At 46.4% G+C, this 17,349-nt stretch overlaps 1 protein-coding gene across 7 annotated transcripts; it reads left to right on the top strand.

Annotated features, from left to right (window-relative positions):
- Positions 1-616: 616 nt before the first annotated feature.
- Positions 617-16,943, top strand: CIPC (CLOCK interacting pacemaker). Of its 7 annotated transcripts, none has more exons than XM_080641708.1 (4): positions 617-771; positions 6,574-6,761; positions 11,109-11,278; positions 15,162-16,943. In XM_080641708.1, exons 2-4 carry the CDS (start codon positions 6,626-6,628, stop codon positions 16,050-16,052), a joined length of 1,197 nt encoding a protein of 398 aa, XP_080497834.1. In that variant the 5' UTR covers positions 617-771; positions 6,574-6,625; the 3' UTR covers positions 16,053-16,943. The 7 variants fall into 7 exon arrangements, with proteins under 7 accessions (XP_080497834.1, XP_080497839.1, XP_080497835.1 ...); XM_080641713.1 differs by having other exon boundaries at positions 650-771; positions 6,574-9,177; positions 9,560-11,278; XM_080641709.1 differs by lacking the exon at positions 617-771 and adding an exon at positions 892-1,068.
- Positions 16,944-17,349: the final 406 nt, after the last annotated feature.

The following is a 17,349-nucleotide window of genomic DNA, read 5'->3' as shown; positions in this document are numbered from 1 at the left end:
AACTTATACACCAAGCGACATGAAATCATCCAACAGAAACACTGCGTCCCCGCCTGGTCTGCAGGGTAGTAGGGAAGGCTAACCAACAGCCCAGACAGGCGTGGCAAACACGTGAGCGGCGCAGGGCGGTTGGGCACGCCTCCGCCGGCGAAGGGGCGGGAGGCTGGCCGCATGTCCTCCCACGCGGGGCGCCGCCACCTGGGGCGCGCGTGCCAGTCAGCATGGCCTGTCCTGGACCTCAACCCTAACGGTGTCCCAGCGTACAAAACGAGAGCCAACCTCCACCCGCTCCCGCAGGAGAATCGTGCCTCCTGCCGTGCCTGCCAGAAACTTCTCCAAACCTTGTCCCGAAACAGTACCCCAGTCGCTTGGGGCTCAACGTCCCCCCATACAAAATGGCGACGGGGCCGGGAAGAAACCATAGAGACGCCCGCCCTCCGCGGAGAGAGCGCCGGCCTCTTCGGGACGTCCGCGCCCCCTGAGAGGCTGGAGGGGCTCGCGTTCCGGCGGAGGCGGGAACAGAGTGCTCCTCTAAGGGCCCCTCTAGGAGAACAGCAAGCAGTCTCCATGGTGCCGGGTCCTCCGAGCCGGTCACGTGGCTGGCGGAAGCCGCCCCAGAGGCGGGGGGAGGAGAAAGGGGCGGGAGGCCGAGGGGATTGCTCCAGACCCGGCGACGACTGGGTTGTCATGGAGCCGCGGGCCCGGCCAGGCGCATGCGCCACTTGACCCGCAGGCTGTACTTGGAAGTGGCGACCGCGACCCCGGCCCGAGGTGAGAAAGGAAGGACTGGGCTCACGGGGAGAGGGTTTGGGTGAGGAGCGTGGGAAAGGAGGTGGGAGTAGGGGAAAGAAGAAGGGTCGCGAGGTAGGCAAGAGGGAGAATCAGGACTTTGGGGGGACAGAGGGCCAAACGGTGGGAGCAGAGGGTGTGCGTCCCTCCCCCAGTTAATTGGTGGGTTTGGTTTTGAGGGGCGGGACTTGGTGGGACAGGGAATCAAGAGTGAGGAGGCGGATGAGTACCAAGAGGGGGCTGAGTACCAAGAGGGGGCTGGTGTGGAGTGCCAGTGGGGTAAGACCTTTAGGGCAGGTGGGCCCTGGTCTAGGGCTGGAGGTAACAGCCTGTGGGCTTAGGGACTGGGGCGAGCTGGAGGCCTCCGGCCAGACTGTGAACTGAGGGGCAGGGAATGGGCAGGTGAGTGGGTGCGGGAGCTGATAACCTGGTGAGGGCCCTGGGACTCCACTCTGGGGTTGGAGAGAGCGCCCCGTTCTGGGTCCGAGGCACAGGTATGCTGTCTTTTCCAGAGACGTGTTGTCACTCACTTGGCTGGTTATTTCTCCTGGGTGGCCAGGTGGCCAGGCATGGTGCCAGGGGTTGGGGAGATGGGAAAGAAGTGCCAAGGAGTTAGTGAGTGAGTTGGGGGGAGCTCTGATTCAGGCCGAAATCGGGCTCCCAGTTATTGCCCAAGTCCTGGCAGGTTGCGTGGCCTGGGCGTTTGCCCTGGGAGGCTGGTGGTAATGCCAGTCACAGCACAGTCCTAGGGTCTGTCCAGTTCTGCCCTGCTGAGCTGGCAGGCTCGGGTGCCTGGAGGGTACGCCTGCTGTCTGGCACAGATGCGCGTGGGCTGGCGCGAATAGGGAGTGGGTACCGTTGCTGTGAACCCTTCTGGAAGCAGGGATCTTGAGGGAAGTTCTCTAATCATCTGCTCTTTGGAAGAGGAGAATGGAGTGAGCCATACCAGGTGCCAAACAGGACATTGTATGGGATTGGGGTTTGGGATCTTTGACATGAATTTTTGCAGCCAAGTTGAAGAATAAAAATGGATGTGAAGGGAAAGATGAATGTTAGAGATTTAGGTATAACCGGGCGGTAAAGGGGTTGTTCCCTGTTAAAATACACCGACATTTCCCCAGAATGGTATCTCTAAATATGCGGGCCAAGAGAAAACGACTTCTGTAATGCATTCATAATTCAAACTGGGATTACTCATGGTTTTCTGGGCTGTCAGGTCTTAATTTTTTATGGCCTTGTTACTTGATTGTGTTTAAGTCTCTGATTGGGCTTTCTCTTCACAACTCTGTCCATGCATGGGTGTTAGGCATGTGACACATTTTAAAGGAAACTTGAGCTCTCGGGAAAGTTGCCAAGTATCTATAAAAGGAATGATCTAAGAGCAACATTTCAGATCCTTTCCTTGTAAACCTGGGGTGTCCTTTTTTTTTATTCATAAGCCTAAATCATCATAGAGATTGTTTTTGGATTAAACCAACCTTTAATTTGGTTGATGGATTTATCCCTGAGTTTTCATCTTAGAATAAGGGGTAGATGAGAGGTCTTCCTGCAGGAGACCAGAGCTGGAAGTTAGGTCTTGAGGTAACCATGGTGTTTGGAAATGCCAACTCTTGACCTTCAAGCTGTTCACGTATTTCAGTGACAGCTAAGCTGCTAGGGCTGTCAGCAAGCTCAGCAGGAGAGGGGATTTGTAGGCATTTATTATTCTGTTGAGTATCTCACACATATTGTTGGGAGCTGAGGTTGCAAAGATAAAAAAAACACACACTGTTGAGGTTGAAGAGACAAGTAATTAGAGTCTAATGTGAAAAGTGCAAAAATAGAAGTAAGAGCCAAGTGCTGTGGGGCACTTGTTAGAATTTTATCTTATGCCTGTTTATATAAGCCTCTGTGTTTATGTTCACTTTCCATGATAAGTTTTAGGACGTACTGTTCTCGCTGGGAACCTTTGGACACTGTGTTACCTATTACTAAGAGGCCCAGTCAGGGTCGATTCTGACAGCTTGGGAAGCTGAAGTGGGAGTCCTTTTAGTGCAGTCAGGCTCCTGAGCATCTGAGATGTTTGTAGGTGGTGTTAGTAGTTTCCAGTCTGTGCCAGGAAGCAGAGATGGCACAGTGGGTCAGAGCATGGGAATCAATTTTCTTTTCTTTCTTTTCCCCTTTTTTATAGCAAAGGTGGAAATTTACTAAAGAACAAGTACAGATTCCCACGTGGGGAAGGAGAAAGACTCTCACAGCACAGACTCTCACGTGGGGAGGGGGAAAGAGTCCCCGTAACCCATTTTCAACCCCTAGCCAGCTTATGAGTAAAATAATGCCAAGGAAGAAGAAAATCTTGAGGTTTTCAGACTTTGCCATTTGTGTGTCCCTGGGTTTGAGAGCAGCCGTAGTCAATGCCGTCCGCCTGCTTCTCTCCTGTGGAGAGAGCCTCATTGGTGCTGTGTAGAGGGGGCCTGTTTAATTGATGACCTCAGTACCACTTCTGGGGAGGAAGCGCCTCTCCTCTCAGAGCAGAGAGGTCAAAGTTGGATGTAGTCCTTCATTCTCTTTTTTGAACGTCCCTGGGCACTCAGGCTTCCTGCTGCATAAGGAGAACTTAGGACAGAGGCTTTCACACTTTTAGTCACTTTCACATCCAACTTAGTTAATTTAATCTTCTAAAGTGCTTTTTACCTCCCAACTGCCGCCAGTTCCCCAGGATCTAAAATTTTGGCATCCGTTCTCCTTTTAACCAACTTGTCAATGTTTCAGTTTTTTTATTTCACACTCAGTGTTGTCCTGCATATTCTTGACTGGCCAGAATAAATTCCTGTGTATCTTTTTGGAGCTCCATTGAATACATTTTAATAACAACAGCAAGACCTTTCTCCTCCTGTCACTAGGATTGTAGAAGGCTAAATTGGGATGCCTTATCTAAAATACCCGTAAAATAATCCGTATTTTGTAAGATAATTTGAAACTTTGTCAAGTTCTTACTCAGTTGCAACTAACATGAGCTGCTTTCCTAATCTAAATCAACAGTAGGGTCAGACTTGAATAATACATCTGATTGTTCATCCATAAGCGACATCTACTTCCATTTTGAAGAAACCTCCTATTCACTTTCCATGCACATGTCTTGATTTTCATACAAAGGGATTCTGATTTAATAAGAGATACACTTATACAGTTTAGTCTATTTTTTTAGGCTGCACTGTCGAACTTCCTGGCCGTCCAATAGAGAGATGTTGTTTTTGCATAGTGCTGTACAAGATGTGACAGTGCCATTGTTTATCTTCTGTGCACCGAGGACTAAACCTGTGACCTGTGAAGGAGTGCTTAGTTTGACATGGGGAGACCAGTTCCTTTAAATGAACTCAGTGTGGTACAAAGTAATCTTTACTTGGAATTGTGCTTAAGATTTAGTCTCATTCAGATATGTGTGTGTTCCCTTTTGCCCACTTACACTGTATGCAAACGTATGAACCAGAGGGCTGCTCAGGGACACTTGTAAAGCATCCTTGTCTTCTATTTAATTTTACTTTATTTTGAATCCCTCCTCTGCTTCTGGAGTAGTTGATGTTCTCCACGAGATCCTGATGGGCAGAAATGTTCAGCCTTGGCCTTTCGGGGTGTTCCAGATACAGTGCTGTTTGGCGGGGGCTCGTGTTTCTCTGCACTCAGGACAAGTGGATGAAGCTGCGAGTGGACTGTGAATTAAAATGCTACAGGCTTTGTTTATACCTACTGTCTTAGTCAACTTGGGCTGCTATAACAAAATATCTCAGCCTGGGTGGCTTGCAAACAACAGGAATTTATTGCTAGTGATTCTAGAGGCTGGAAGTCTGAGATCAGGGTGCTTGCATGGTGGAAGGGACTAAGCTGTCTGGAGCCTCTTTTATGAGGCACTAATCCTACTTATGAGGGTTCCACCCTCATGATTTAAGCACCTTCCAAAGGGCCCGCCTCCTAATACCATCATTTTGGGGGGTTAGGATTTCAACATACGGATTTGAGGGGAACACAAACATTGAGATCAGCACTTAGGCAGTTTTATTCTTGTCATTTTCCTTGTTGGCCTCCTGTTGTCTTGAGCCCTGTGATAGCCCTTGTGTTCTTATCTTGCTGCCATTCCTCTTTGCCTCAAATGGCCTTGTTAGAGTATCTGGAATGCTTTCAGCTTCTCCCAGCCCTTTGAAGGGCTCATTCATCTAATTCTTTGCACTGTTAGCTTAGTTATGGATCTGCAGTGGACTAGCTATCACTGGGGCAAATCTAGGCTTCTTCCTGGGCTCTCAGCATGTACATGTGACAGCTTACCAAGCATCTCCACTTGGATGACCCACAGTTGCTTCTCTCTCATGGCCTAAACTGAACCTGCCTAGCCACCCCACCATATATCTTCTGGGCTCTTCTTGGCTCCACCATCTATCCCCCAACATACAATCACCAAGCCCCATCAAGTCAGCCTTCTAAATAAATGTCTCCAATCTGTTCACTTCTCTCCTATCCACTGCCACCACCTTAAGTCACTGGGACTACATAATAGTATATAGATGATCTCAATGCTGCTCTGGCCTCTCCCTAAATTTAGTTTCCAGCACCCAAATGCTTTTAAAATGCAGATCTGATCTTGTCACTTTCCTGGTTAAAATCTCTCTGTGACTTCTCTTTGCTCTTAATACCCAAAGTCTTTACAACGTTGCTTACAAGGCACTGCCTGTCTGGCCCACACCAACCCTTCTCATGTCACATGGCCTTCTACCCCCTGCACTGTGCCCTGGCCTCCCGGGCCTTCCAGCTCTGTGAATGTGTCGGGCTCCTTTCTCCCTTAGGGCTTTCAGACTTCCACACCCACCCGGCTCCCTTCCCCAGCTAACTTCCCAACTTCTGTCTCTTCCTCCAGATCCCAGCTACATGTCACTTCCTCGGGAAAGCTTTCCCTTCCCTGTCCCCCCAGACTCTTAGCCCCTCCCCTTTATGGCTGTTATCAAAATAGTAATTAATTGTGTGCTTACTTGATTAATGTCTATCTCCCTCTAGAATGTAAGCTCCAGGAAGGTAGACCATGTCTGTCTCATTCACCCTGTATCCCCAGCCCTAGCATGATTCCTGGTTCATAGTGGGCACTTGATAAAGATTTTTAAAGGACTGAATGTAGCTTACCTGAACCTCAACCTCCTCTTCTGTAAAATGGGATAGCAAGAGAGGAGGACGTGAGAGTCGAGTGAGATAAAATTAACAGCAGTAATGTTGTGGGCTTTTATAGAAGCAAAGCACTATTCCATATGATCTTATTTGTGCATAAAAGTGCTTTTTAAGCCAAAAAGTAGCATGCATATAAATGGAGTTGTTTTTACTCTGTTCAGTAAAACATCCAGAGAAGTGAAAGGTTATTTGAGAAGCACACTATGGGAGGTGGCAGATGTAACCGGGGAAAGCAAGCCCTGTCCCAGATGGGCATTCCCCCTGCTCTCCTCCTTCAGGGAGCAGGGTGAGTTACCCAGTCCAGAAACCTAATCAAATGTGCCTTTGTTAGCCGTTTCAAAGCCTCCACTGAATGTGGTGTGTGTGTGCCTTGAATTTGTAATAGATGTAGAAGGCAGGGAGAGGACAGTGGACTTCTTTTGGGTGGAAACCCTTCTACTGCTCAGTAAACTGGAAGCCTTTTCGGTTGAGACCTCTAAGAAAATGCAGAGGAAGTGGGTGAGGCCAGTGTTCTTTGCCCTTTCTTTACTCACCATTTCAGTCACCTGTTTCAGCTGTCTAGGCAGTGACTTCTTATGTAATTGTTGTTTTTCACAGGGCAACCCAGATGAAAAGAGTCCTGGTGAACTCGCTTCCAGCCCAGTGAAACATGGAGAGGAAAAACCCGTCCAGAGAGAGCCCCAGAAGACTCTCGGCCAAACTAGGCAAAGGCACAGAGATGAAAAAAGTGGCCCGTCAACTCGGCATGGCAGCGGCCGAGTCAGACAAGGACTCTGGATTTTCAGGTTAAAATACCTTGTTCTTTCTACATTGTAATGAATGATTTGCCTGAAAGAGGTCCTCCCTCAAACTCCTTTGTGTGATAGGGATGGGAAACTTTCACGTACAGAATAAATAAATATCTGATCTCTTAAAATGACAATTCTGGTGCCATATGGCAGGGTACCCATCAGAGTCACCACGGGGTTAGTTCTGAAGGAGTGATTTAACATTTTAAAAAATATATATTTTTATTTATTTCAGAGAGGAAGGGAGAGGGAGAGAGAGAGAGAAACATCAATGATGAGAAAGAAACATTGTTCGGCTGCTTACTGCACGCCCCACACTGAGTATCGAGCCTGCAACCCAGGCATGTGCTCCAACCGGGAATGGAACCGGGACCTCCTGGTTTGTATGTCGATGCTTAACCATTAAGCCACGCTGGCCAGGGGATTTGACATCTTTTTTTCATCTCAGTTTTTAAATCTTACAATTGTTGCAAGTGGTTACTGGAAAAATATTTACTCATAATTCGTTTTTTTTTCGTTCCTTTTCCATAGGAATAGTTACATTGCAGGAAAAAATACTGCATGTTGTCACCATATAACAAATTAAAACAAAAGAGTATATAATTTGTTAAAATAACTTTTTTGCTAAGAAAGTAATTTTGCTTTGTTTAAAAATGTTTTCCCTCTACAACCCATCCTCCCCATATCCATGCATTTCACATTTGGACTGTGAGCCTTCTGGCCCAATTCCAAAGCTGAGTATCTATTTGAGACGAGAAAGAGATCAGTTTTCCTTACTAGTTTGCCCAAACCTTGCCTGAAAGGGCTAGCTGCATACCCAGTGAACCTTTCAGTTTTGTGCTGAGGCACCTTTATTTCCAGGTCTGAGAGTAGTGGCTTGACATCATACCATGGCTCTAGTGTCAACATTTTGGCCCAGGGAATGCAGAAAGGTGATACTAGGGGATTCTGGCTGGGTTAGCACTCTGGGATGGAGCCTTCTCCTAGAAGAAGACATGTTATCCAGCCTCAGAGAGACTAATCCAGGCGTCCTCAAACTACGGCCCGCGGGCCACATGCGGCCCGCCGAGGACATTTATCCGGCCCGCCGGTGCCGCTGCCTGTCCTGCTTAGCAGCCGACTCGTCCCGGGCCCGCAGTGAGCATAGGAATTTGTTCATAGTTGTTGTTTTTTTAAACTATAGTCCGGCCCTCCAACGGTCTGAGGGACAGTGAACTGGCCCCCTGTTTAAAAAGTTTGAGGACCCCTGGACTAATCAGTCCATGCTACTGATTTATTAACTTATACTGAAAAATACAGCTGTTAGGAATGATAGACCTGCCTCATCCTTAGGTTGGTATATTGTATTTCCTCCCTGTAGGGAGGCTGTGTGAGAAGCCAAATTATAAATAGACTGTTGCGCAGAGAAGAACCGAGCACCTACTGACGGAGGGATTAGGATAAGGACAGTTGGGAAGCGAGGGCCAACGTGTAGCCTTTGGTTTTTCTTCTCTGTCGTTAGCGTTGTTTCCTAAGCTTGCCTCATCATAAGGCTCATCTGAGGCATTTGTTAAAAATACTGCTCGCCAGACCCCGCTCCTGGACATTGTGATGTTGAGGGTCTTGGGGGAGGGCCTGGAATGTGGGGGTTATTTTTTGTGTCTGGTGAATTGTGTAATCAGACAGGTTTGGGAAACACTGCAGGCTTACTGTCTCTCTCTTTTTTTAAGGTCAAGTTTGTTTTCATCTGTTTTTCATATCACAAAGGTGATACGTGCTCATTGTAGAAGCTTAGAAATGTAGAAACTTGGAAAGAAAAGTATAAGCATTATCTATCATCCCACCACCTATTTTTTCTCAATACTGTTGACATTTTGGTACCTCTCTTTCCAACAACTTCAGGCAGTTGTTATGTAGTATGTCCCCAAGTCTGGATGGTGTTTCTGATAGTTCCCTTATTCTGTAGAAGTGCTTTAAGAAGTGTTGTGCTAGTCAGACATAGGCAGTGTTAAAACCAATCAAACTGGTTGTGCTCCAGAAAGTGACCCCAGTGAATGCCTCCAGCCACATCTGGGCCAGGTGCCAGTGATTTTGTCACTGCCTGAGTTATTATTTCAGTCACTTGGTGAATGATGTAATCTGCGATTTTTAAAAAATATGTTTTTATTGATTTGAGAGAGGAAGGGAGAGAGAGATAGAAACATCAATGATGAGAATCATTGATTGGATGCCTCCTGCATGCCCCCTACTGGGGATTGAGCCTGAAACATGGGCATGTGCCCTTGACCGGAATTGAACCCAGGACCCTTCAGTCTGCAGGCCGGCTCTCTGTCCACTGAGCCAAACCGGCTAGAGCTAATCTGCGATTTTTAATTAGCTGCAGTCCATAATCAGAGTTTTCCCATTGTTCCAGTAGTGTCCTTTTTAACTGTGAGTCTTTTGGTCCATTTGTTTTAGATCCTGGGTCCATTGAAGATTGTACATTTCATTTAGTTGTCCTGTCTTTTTAGTTTTATTTAATCTAGAGCAGCTCCCTCATCTTTCATGTTCTTTTTTATTTTTTAATGACATCAACATCTTTGAATGAGTTAGACCTGTTGTTCTGTAGAATGTCCCCACACTCTGGATTTTTCTGATAGCTTTCCCATTACTCGAATCAGGATAACATTTTTTTTACAGCCTACTACACTTTTTCTGTTATATCCTTCTCATTGCACACATAAGGAGACTCTTAAGTTTGTCTTATTCTTGCTGATACTCTGGTTGATCACTTGGTTAAGGTGGTGTTTACACTTGGTTAAGGGAGCATATACCAGCTTTTTTAAATGTAAAAGTACCCTTTTTTCTTTGTAATTATAAGCAATTTATGGGATGGTATTTTGAGATTGTGTGACTATTCTGCTCCCCAACAAACTCTTGACCTGTGGCTTTAGCATCCATTGATGATCTTTGCCCAAATCAGTCACTACTTCGTGGTTTAAAAATGGTGATCCAATTCTATTATCCCTTGTACATTTTATTAGCTGTCATTTTTCTGTAAAGAAGCACTTTCTCTCCTCCAACCCTTTCTTTGAGTATCACTGTGGCTCATGGAATTCTTTTGTAATTCAGTTTGTCAACCCATTATCATTATTCTTTTCGATATTCAGATTGTCCCATATTGGGCCAGTGGGAGTCCCTTCTAGTTAGCTCCTGTGTCTTTTCGACATGCTTCCATTTGTGTTTGAGTACTTCCTTGCTTTCTGGGACAATAAGATGTCCAGGCTCATTTTGTACCTTCCCTGCCTAAGACTTGGAACCTAAGGACCCCTGGTTTCCTTTTCTTGTAGAATGGCATTTAGAAACCAAGACCCAGGTCCAGGTATGTACTTAGCTCCTGAGGCCTTTGTTTCTGGCCTACTGGTTCTTGACTAGAGGTTGCCCTTGGTATTCTGTGGAAATATTTCTGCCTGGGTACCAGATCAATCAATTCAGTAGATGGAGGGGAAGACTCCCACATCTGTAATTTCTAAAAGGCGTCACTGTAGATTCTGACTTAACTGCAAGTGTTGACAGTTGTACTCATTTAAATTAAAGTTAATTTCCGGGCTTGCCTCATCTAGTTGACTCTGTGATTCTTGATGAGCATTTAGGGTATCCCCAGACTTCTCCTAGCAGGGTTACAGCAGTCTCTGGGTATGCTCCAGTGGATAGCTAAATAAGTCCTTTTAGATGGATTTCACGGAGGGCGTTCTTATTTTCTTTGCCTTGGAGAGTATCACCCAATATGCAGGGTCCCAGTAGACACAGAACAAAGGAGATGTCTAACCGGGTAGAGGGAACAACAATGACAGACACATTTTAAACCTCAGCTTTGATTAACTTATCCAAAATTTACAACTGGAAAACTTAGGAAGAAACTCTTTTAATTTCAGCATGGATGTAAGTTTTGAGGTTTTGTATTTATTATTATTTTTTACAATATACGTATTTTTATTTATCTCCGAGAGGAAGGAAGGAGGGGGAGAGAGATAGAAACATCAATGTGAAAGTAATGAAATGAACTAACTTTGAAGCCTTCCACCCAGCTCTGTAGACTGGTGATGATTACTTTCACAGGACTCTGAATTGATGCAGGCTTTTGTCTGTAAGAATTAGAAAGAAGTCCTCGGGCAGTCATTCCCAATCTTTGGGGGCAGAGGTGATAATTATGGATGCCTTTGAGAGTCCAATGAAAGTTAAAGACCCTCTCCTCAAAAAAATTCACAAAAACCCATCTCACAAATGTTCCGTTTAGTTTCAAGGTGTCCCACCACTCCCCAGGAGGCCTGGTTACCAGCCTCTAGCCAAGAGCCTGGGTGAACTGTCCATTTTCCTGCCCACCAGATGGGAGTTCGGAATGTCTGAGCTCGGCGGAGCAAATGGAGTCCGAGGACATGCTGAGCGCCTTAGGCTGGAGCCGGGAAGACCGGCCAAGACTGAACTCCAAGGCTGCGAGCAGTGCCTTCCCCACTCTGTCCCCCATGGTCGTCATGAAGAACGTGCTGGTCAAACAGGTGAGGGGGTGCAAGTTCAAGTGCCTGGGCTTCCTGTGCTCAGAGGCTCCCCTCCACCTGGGATGGATTTAGGAGCAGAGCACTAGAACCACGCCGCCGAGTACTCTGTCCTGGGGAAAGGATGTTTCCTTTCAACTACTGACAGTGTTTTAAAAAGGACTCCAGGACAGCAAGACTATTTTATTTCTGTATCCCTAGTTTATCCAGAGGAACACCGGAATTCTTTAGTCATGTATAAAAGAACCAAGCAGAAATGTCATAACTTTCATAGTGCAGTTAACAGATGACAGAATTCAGGGTATAAACAAAAGAATCTCTTTTTAACTTGAAATGCCCTGGGAATTTAGAAATGTAGGATGCATTTATTTGTTTGAGAAGTGGAGGCAATTTCCATGTTTCTCCTGTCACATTCTGAGCCTTTTCTTAGTAATCAGCCAAGGACATGCCGTTAGTGGAAAAGCTTTGGTTAAGATATGGCTGCCCCAGCAGAGTCTGCATGGCATTGCTGTGGAGCTGAAAAACACCCTGTGGGGAGCTTGATTACATAACTATGCATAATATGTGATTATTGTCCAGATATGCAAGAAAAGATTTAGGTGAAAATCTAAGCCCCCACGTTTGGGAACAGAACTTAATCTGATGAACTGGGTTTAAGAACACTTAACCTTACCCTGCTTTGCTCTAAAATATATCAGCTCTCCCATGGGGCCATTGATGAGGCTGCTGGAAGCTAGGACATTTGAAACTGGCTTTATGCTGCCGACCTTCCAGCTCAGGTAGAAGAACATACATGGCTGTAGCCTGCCATGAAACCTTACGTTTTAACTATTACCCAGTTATTTCCGAGGAACACAAACCGATTTTCAACAAGGCAACCTGGTGAGTTTGGACAAAGAATTTGAAAATTTTTGCTTGACAAATCACCTCAGCAGGAAAAACAGCTCTGCTTATTGAAACTAAGAGAGAGAATAAAGACACGTAATGGAACCCAGGTGAGCTTGTCCAGACCCCGTCAGTTTGTGATGCTTCTCAGGGCTTTCTTTCTCCTGGCTCTCTCTCTCCCCGCCTTCCTCTCTGGCTCCCTTGTTTGTCAGTCCTTCCTGTGTGTCTGTGTTTATATGCCTTCTTTGTTGTAGGCAGGCTGGCAGCTCCCCAGGGCGGAGAACAGCCCACAGTTGAGGAGTGGGTAGGCTTTTCCAGCAGAGCTGCATTCTCCAGGACAAAGGCCTGCTGGGGAGGCTGCTGGTTCCATCAGCAGATGGGAGACTTGGGGCGGGCGGACCTGATGGAGTCGTCTAGGAGTTTCGTCTTGTTATTTCACACGTTAGAATCCAGCACATTCCAAGATTAAAACAGTGATATACTTTTTAAAATATGTGTATTTTGTGTAATGTCTTGGTTTTATTTTATTTGATATTTATACTAGAGCAGTGGTCACCAACCGGTGGTCCATAAGGTCCGAAAGGTTCGCTGTATTAGAGGCCCAGTGCACGGATTCATGCACCGGTGGGGTCCCTCAGCCTGGCCTGCGTCTTCTTGCAATCCAGGACTTCTCAGGGGATGTCAGAGAGCCGGTTTTAGCCCGATCCCCACAGGCCAGGCTGAGGTACCCCACCAGTGCACAAATCTGTGCACTGGGCCTCTAGTATGCATATAAGATCTTTGGTTAATCTCTTCCCGCCCTCCCTCCTCCCCACTTCCCTCTGAGATTCATCAGTCTGTTCCATGTTTCCATGCCTGTGGTTTCCACTCCTACGTAGAGCATCTGCCACCTGGTGGTCAGTGCGTGTCATAGCTACCGGCTGGTCGGCCGGTTGCTTAGGCTTTTATATATATAGATATTTTTTATTTCAGAGAGAGGGAAGGAGAGGGAGAGAGGGATAGAAACATCAATGATGAGAGAGAATCATTGATCAGCTGCCTCCTGCACATCCCCCACTGGGGATTTAGCCCACAGCCCAGGCATGTACCCTGACTGGGAATCGAACCGTGACCTTCTGGTTTATGGGTCGATGCTCAACCACTGAGCCACACCGATTGGGCTAATGTCTTGGTTTTAGATACTTTTCTTTTGGAGGTCTGATTCCAGTTCTGCCACTCGACTATGTGATCTTGCACACAATTACTTAACCACCTGGGCTTCAGTTTCCTCATCTTTAATGTGAAGACTTCATGGAAAATGACCCTGAGATTGTAGCCAAGTCTAAAATCTTGTCCTGTATTCCCTCAGATGATTTCAACGTAAATAATATATTGTAAAATCTAATAATTATAACCAGTAAGCTAAGTATCTACTACAGCAATGGGCATAGTAGCATTAGGAAGAATCCAGTAAAATCAGCGTAGGAAAGCAGTGAATTAGAAATTTTCTGGATCTGTTTGCCTCGTAGTAGGTCCACCCTTAGGTCACGCGTGACTAGGGGAATAGCCTGATGTTTTGCTTCTGACTGAGCTGGACTAGGCTGATGTCTGCTTCGAAAGACCCCTGCTTTTGGATCTGCTCTGACAGGGAAGAGTGGTGCTAGGCCTAGCATTGCTTGCTTACGTACATCCAGCGTATATCTGAATACCAAGAGGGCTTCAGAATGAACTCTCCAGATGATCCCAACTTTTGCACAGGAGATGAACTATCGCTGGCCTGAAGTTCTAGCCACACATCGAGGAAGCTCAAAGGTGTGCAAAATGGTGGGCACGTGTGGGAGATAGCTCTCTTCAGCAGTGACCAGCCCACCAATTCATATCTTTGGGACCAGGTTGGAACTGGACTGGCTTTTAAATACTGGAAAAAGATAGCCATGCCCTTCTTTATTAGCTTTCCATCTGAATCAGTACTTAATTAAAAATGAAAATGCATAACTGAGGAGTAATATAACAAAAAGGCAGTGTAGCGGAATGGTTAGGGTGGGTTTTAGAGCCAGCTCTGTCACTTAGTATCTTGTTGACTTAAAGCAAGTTATTTCAACTTTCTACACCTCAGTTTTCTATTTGTGAGGGGAAATGATCCCTACCTCACGGGGTTGTTATGGAAACAATCCATATAAAACATCACACATAGTGCTAGCTTGTAGTAAGCACCATTTCCTGATAACTGTTATTACCTTGAGTGGTTTTATGACTGTTGGGTGTCACTGCCTTAAAAAGGGGGCCCATGGACTCCTGACAGTATGTGACTTTAATCAAAAGTTGTGTTCAGGTAAAAGAGGGTCCAGATGTAACTAAATGAAGACAGACTCTGTGTAAAGTCACATTTGTAGTCTTGAGATGAGCACATTTTAACCATGCCAAGCAATTGTATTACCCATATTTTTGTTGCCTCAGTTGTGACCTTAACTATTTTATTACTTCATCTACCTACAGTTTCTTTTCCTGAGTGGTAGCACTTGAATAAAAATAGGTATTTTCTTCAGTTTTGCCTTAGGAAAAGTGAAAAAAAAAAAAGAAGGGAAGAAATTATAGCCTTAGCCAGTTTTGCTCAGTGGTTAGAGCGTCAGCCTGTGGACCTAAGGGTCCCAGGTTTGATTCGGGTCAAGGGCATGTATCTTGGTTGCAGGCTCCTCCCCAGCCCAGGCCCTGGTCAGGGTGTGTGCAGGAGGCAACCAATCGATGTGTTTCTCTCACATTGATATTTCTCTCTGTCTTTCCCTCTCTCTTCCACTCTCTCTAAAATCAATGGAAAAATATCCTCAGGTAAGGATTAAAAAAAAAAAAGAAGAAATTATAATGGCAGGCCCAAATGGATTTTTAAGCCACTTCTCCAATCACACTCTTCAGAAAGGGCTACCTGATGTGAGAGAAGCTCTGTACATGAAATTGTTGTAAATCTCTGCTTTGCCCCTTAGCAGAAGCAGGTAACAAGGAGTGTGCTGTTTTCATCTGCTTTCAGGGCAGCAGCTCATCCCAGCTCCAGTCATGGACCGTCCAGCCCTCCTTGGAAGTGATCTCGGCACAGCCACAACTCCTGTTCCTTCACCCGCCTGTGCCCTCGCCTATCAGTCCCTGTCACACTAACGAGAAAAGGTCCGACTCCAGGAACTACTTGCCCATTCTGAATTCTTACACCAAAATAGCCCCACACCCAGGCAAAAGGGGCCTCTCCCCCAGCACAAAAGAGAGAGAACGTGGAACGCAGAAGAAGATCTGTACTGAGAGACCTGGGCTGAGCCTGCCCGCCAGTGAGCCCACCAAGACCGGTGCTGTGTCATCCAGTCCCCCGACTGCAGCACCCCCCAGCGCTAAGCTGGCAGAGGACTCAGCTCTGCAGGGTGTGCCCTCCCTCGTGGCAGGCGGAAGTCCACAGACTCTTCAGCCGGTGTCCAGCAGCCACGTGGCTAAAGCTCCCAGCCTGACCTTTGCTTCCCCCGCCAGTCCTGTCTGTGCATCAGATAGCACTCTGCATGGGGTAGAGAGCAACTCCCCCCTGTCACCACTGTCAGCTAATTACAACTCACCTTTGTGGGCCGCAGAGCACCTCTGCCGCAGCCCAGATCTCTTCTCAGAGCAGCTGTCCAGCAAACACAGGCGTTTTCAGAACACCCTGGTAGTCCTGCACAAGTCTGGCTTGCTGGAGATCACTTTGAAAACCAAGGAGCTGATACGTCAGAACCAGGCAACGCAGGTGGAGCTAGACCAGCTAAAGGAGCAGACCCAGCTGTTTATGGAGGCCGCCAAGAGCAGGGCTCCTCAGGCTTGGGCCAGGCTACAGGCGTCGCTAACACTGGGGGCTAGTCATGCTGGTGGAGACCTCGAAGCATTCTCTGATCACCCAGACATATAGCACAGAAGGCGGACTTTCCTGTTACTTGAGTGGTTCTTTCTAACTCTCCTGCTGTTATCTTACTCCTGTTTCCCAAAGCTTATGCAAGGTCTTTTCCTTCTACTCTTAAACTGTTCAACAGTTCACTTATGAAGCTTCATGCCAATCCCTGGCTGCTGTCTTAACCTGTGGTCTGTGCACAGTTTACATATGTCTCCACTGAAGACCTCTGATTTGGGGTGTCCTTGAGTCCCTTTTCCTTAGCCTACAGGTGCTTAGGTGGGTCACGGGGCAAAGCAGAAGAGAGGAGTGTGTGGAGCTCTAGCTGTTGCCTCCCACCGTCCCAGTCACTAACCCTGTTCGCCTCCCACTGTCCCACTCACTAACTGTGATCAGAGATGCAGTGACATGGATGAATGTACTGAATGACACCTGTCAAGCCAGGAAGTAGGTGACAAGGATCCCTTCACAGATCTTCCCTTGAATATCTTAGAGAAAAGTAAGAGGAGGTGTGGTTGCATTCCTTAAGGCATCATGCCATTTGTTCAAAACCTAAAATGCTTTGGGCACTGGCTGGGCCTAGGGTGCAAACACTTAATGACTTAAAGCTTTGTTTTCTTAAACTTGAAAGTCCAGGGAAAAGGGTGGTACCATTTAACTGACACTTCCATCACAAACCAGGTTTCTCTTCACTGAAACTGATAGGCAAAATAACTTCAGCTTTTTAAAGTATGGAATGGATGCAGTACCATCTGGAGTTACAGTCGATGAATTGCTTTTCTGAGTTAGCGTCTGAAGAAACACATGGTCAGTATCTCTTGGTTAGCAGTAATTTGTGCTTTTTTTTCTTTCTACTTTTGAAACAATGCAACCTGTTTTATGTGTGAAAATCTTAAAGATAGCTTCATGGTGCCTGAGAGTGAGTGAGTGGTGTAAATTAACCCTCTGCTGCCACTTTTTCTTCTTTTGTTGTCCTAAAAGAGGAAAGATGTGATTATTAAGCACAATAGACTTGGGATTAAGATCATCCCGAGATTATGAAATATAAGCCCGTAAAGTTGGAAAACATTCTTATCAGTTTCGCCTCCAAAGCTTTCGTGTGACGCACAGTGACGTGGAGTGAGTGGGAGCAGCGTCTTCGGTGTTTCTGCCATGCGTTGGGTATTGGCAGCACCCAGAGGGGTGGTGTTGGGTATGTGAGGTTCACCTGGGAATGGAGGCTGTGATGAGAATTTACAGACACACATGCTTTCAGCTTCATCGTCAAGGTAAACTGGATTCTAACAGTAAAGCTTCAAACTTTCTCCTCTCATTTAAA

Source organism: Plecotus auritus (assembly GCF_963455305.1).
Source record: "Plecotus auritus genome assembly, chromosome: 1".
Classification (NCBI taxonomy): Eukaryota; Metazoa; Chordata; class Mammalia; order Chiroptera; family Vespertilionidae; genus Plecotus; species Plecotus auritus.
The sequence above is the reverse complement of the archived record's forward strand: the minus strand, read 5'-3'. Positions and strand labels throughout refer to the sequence as shown.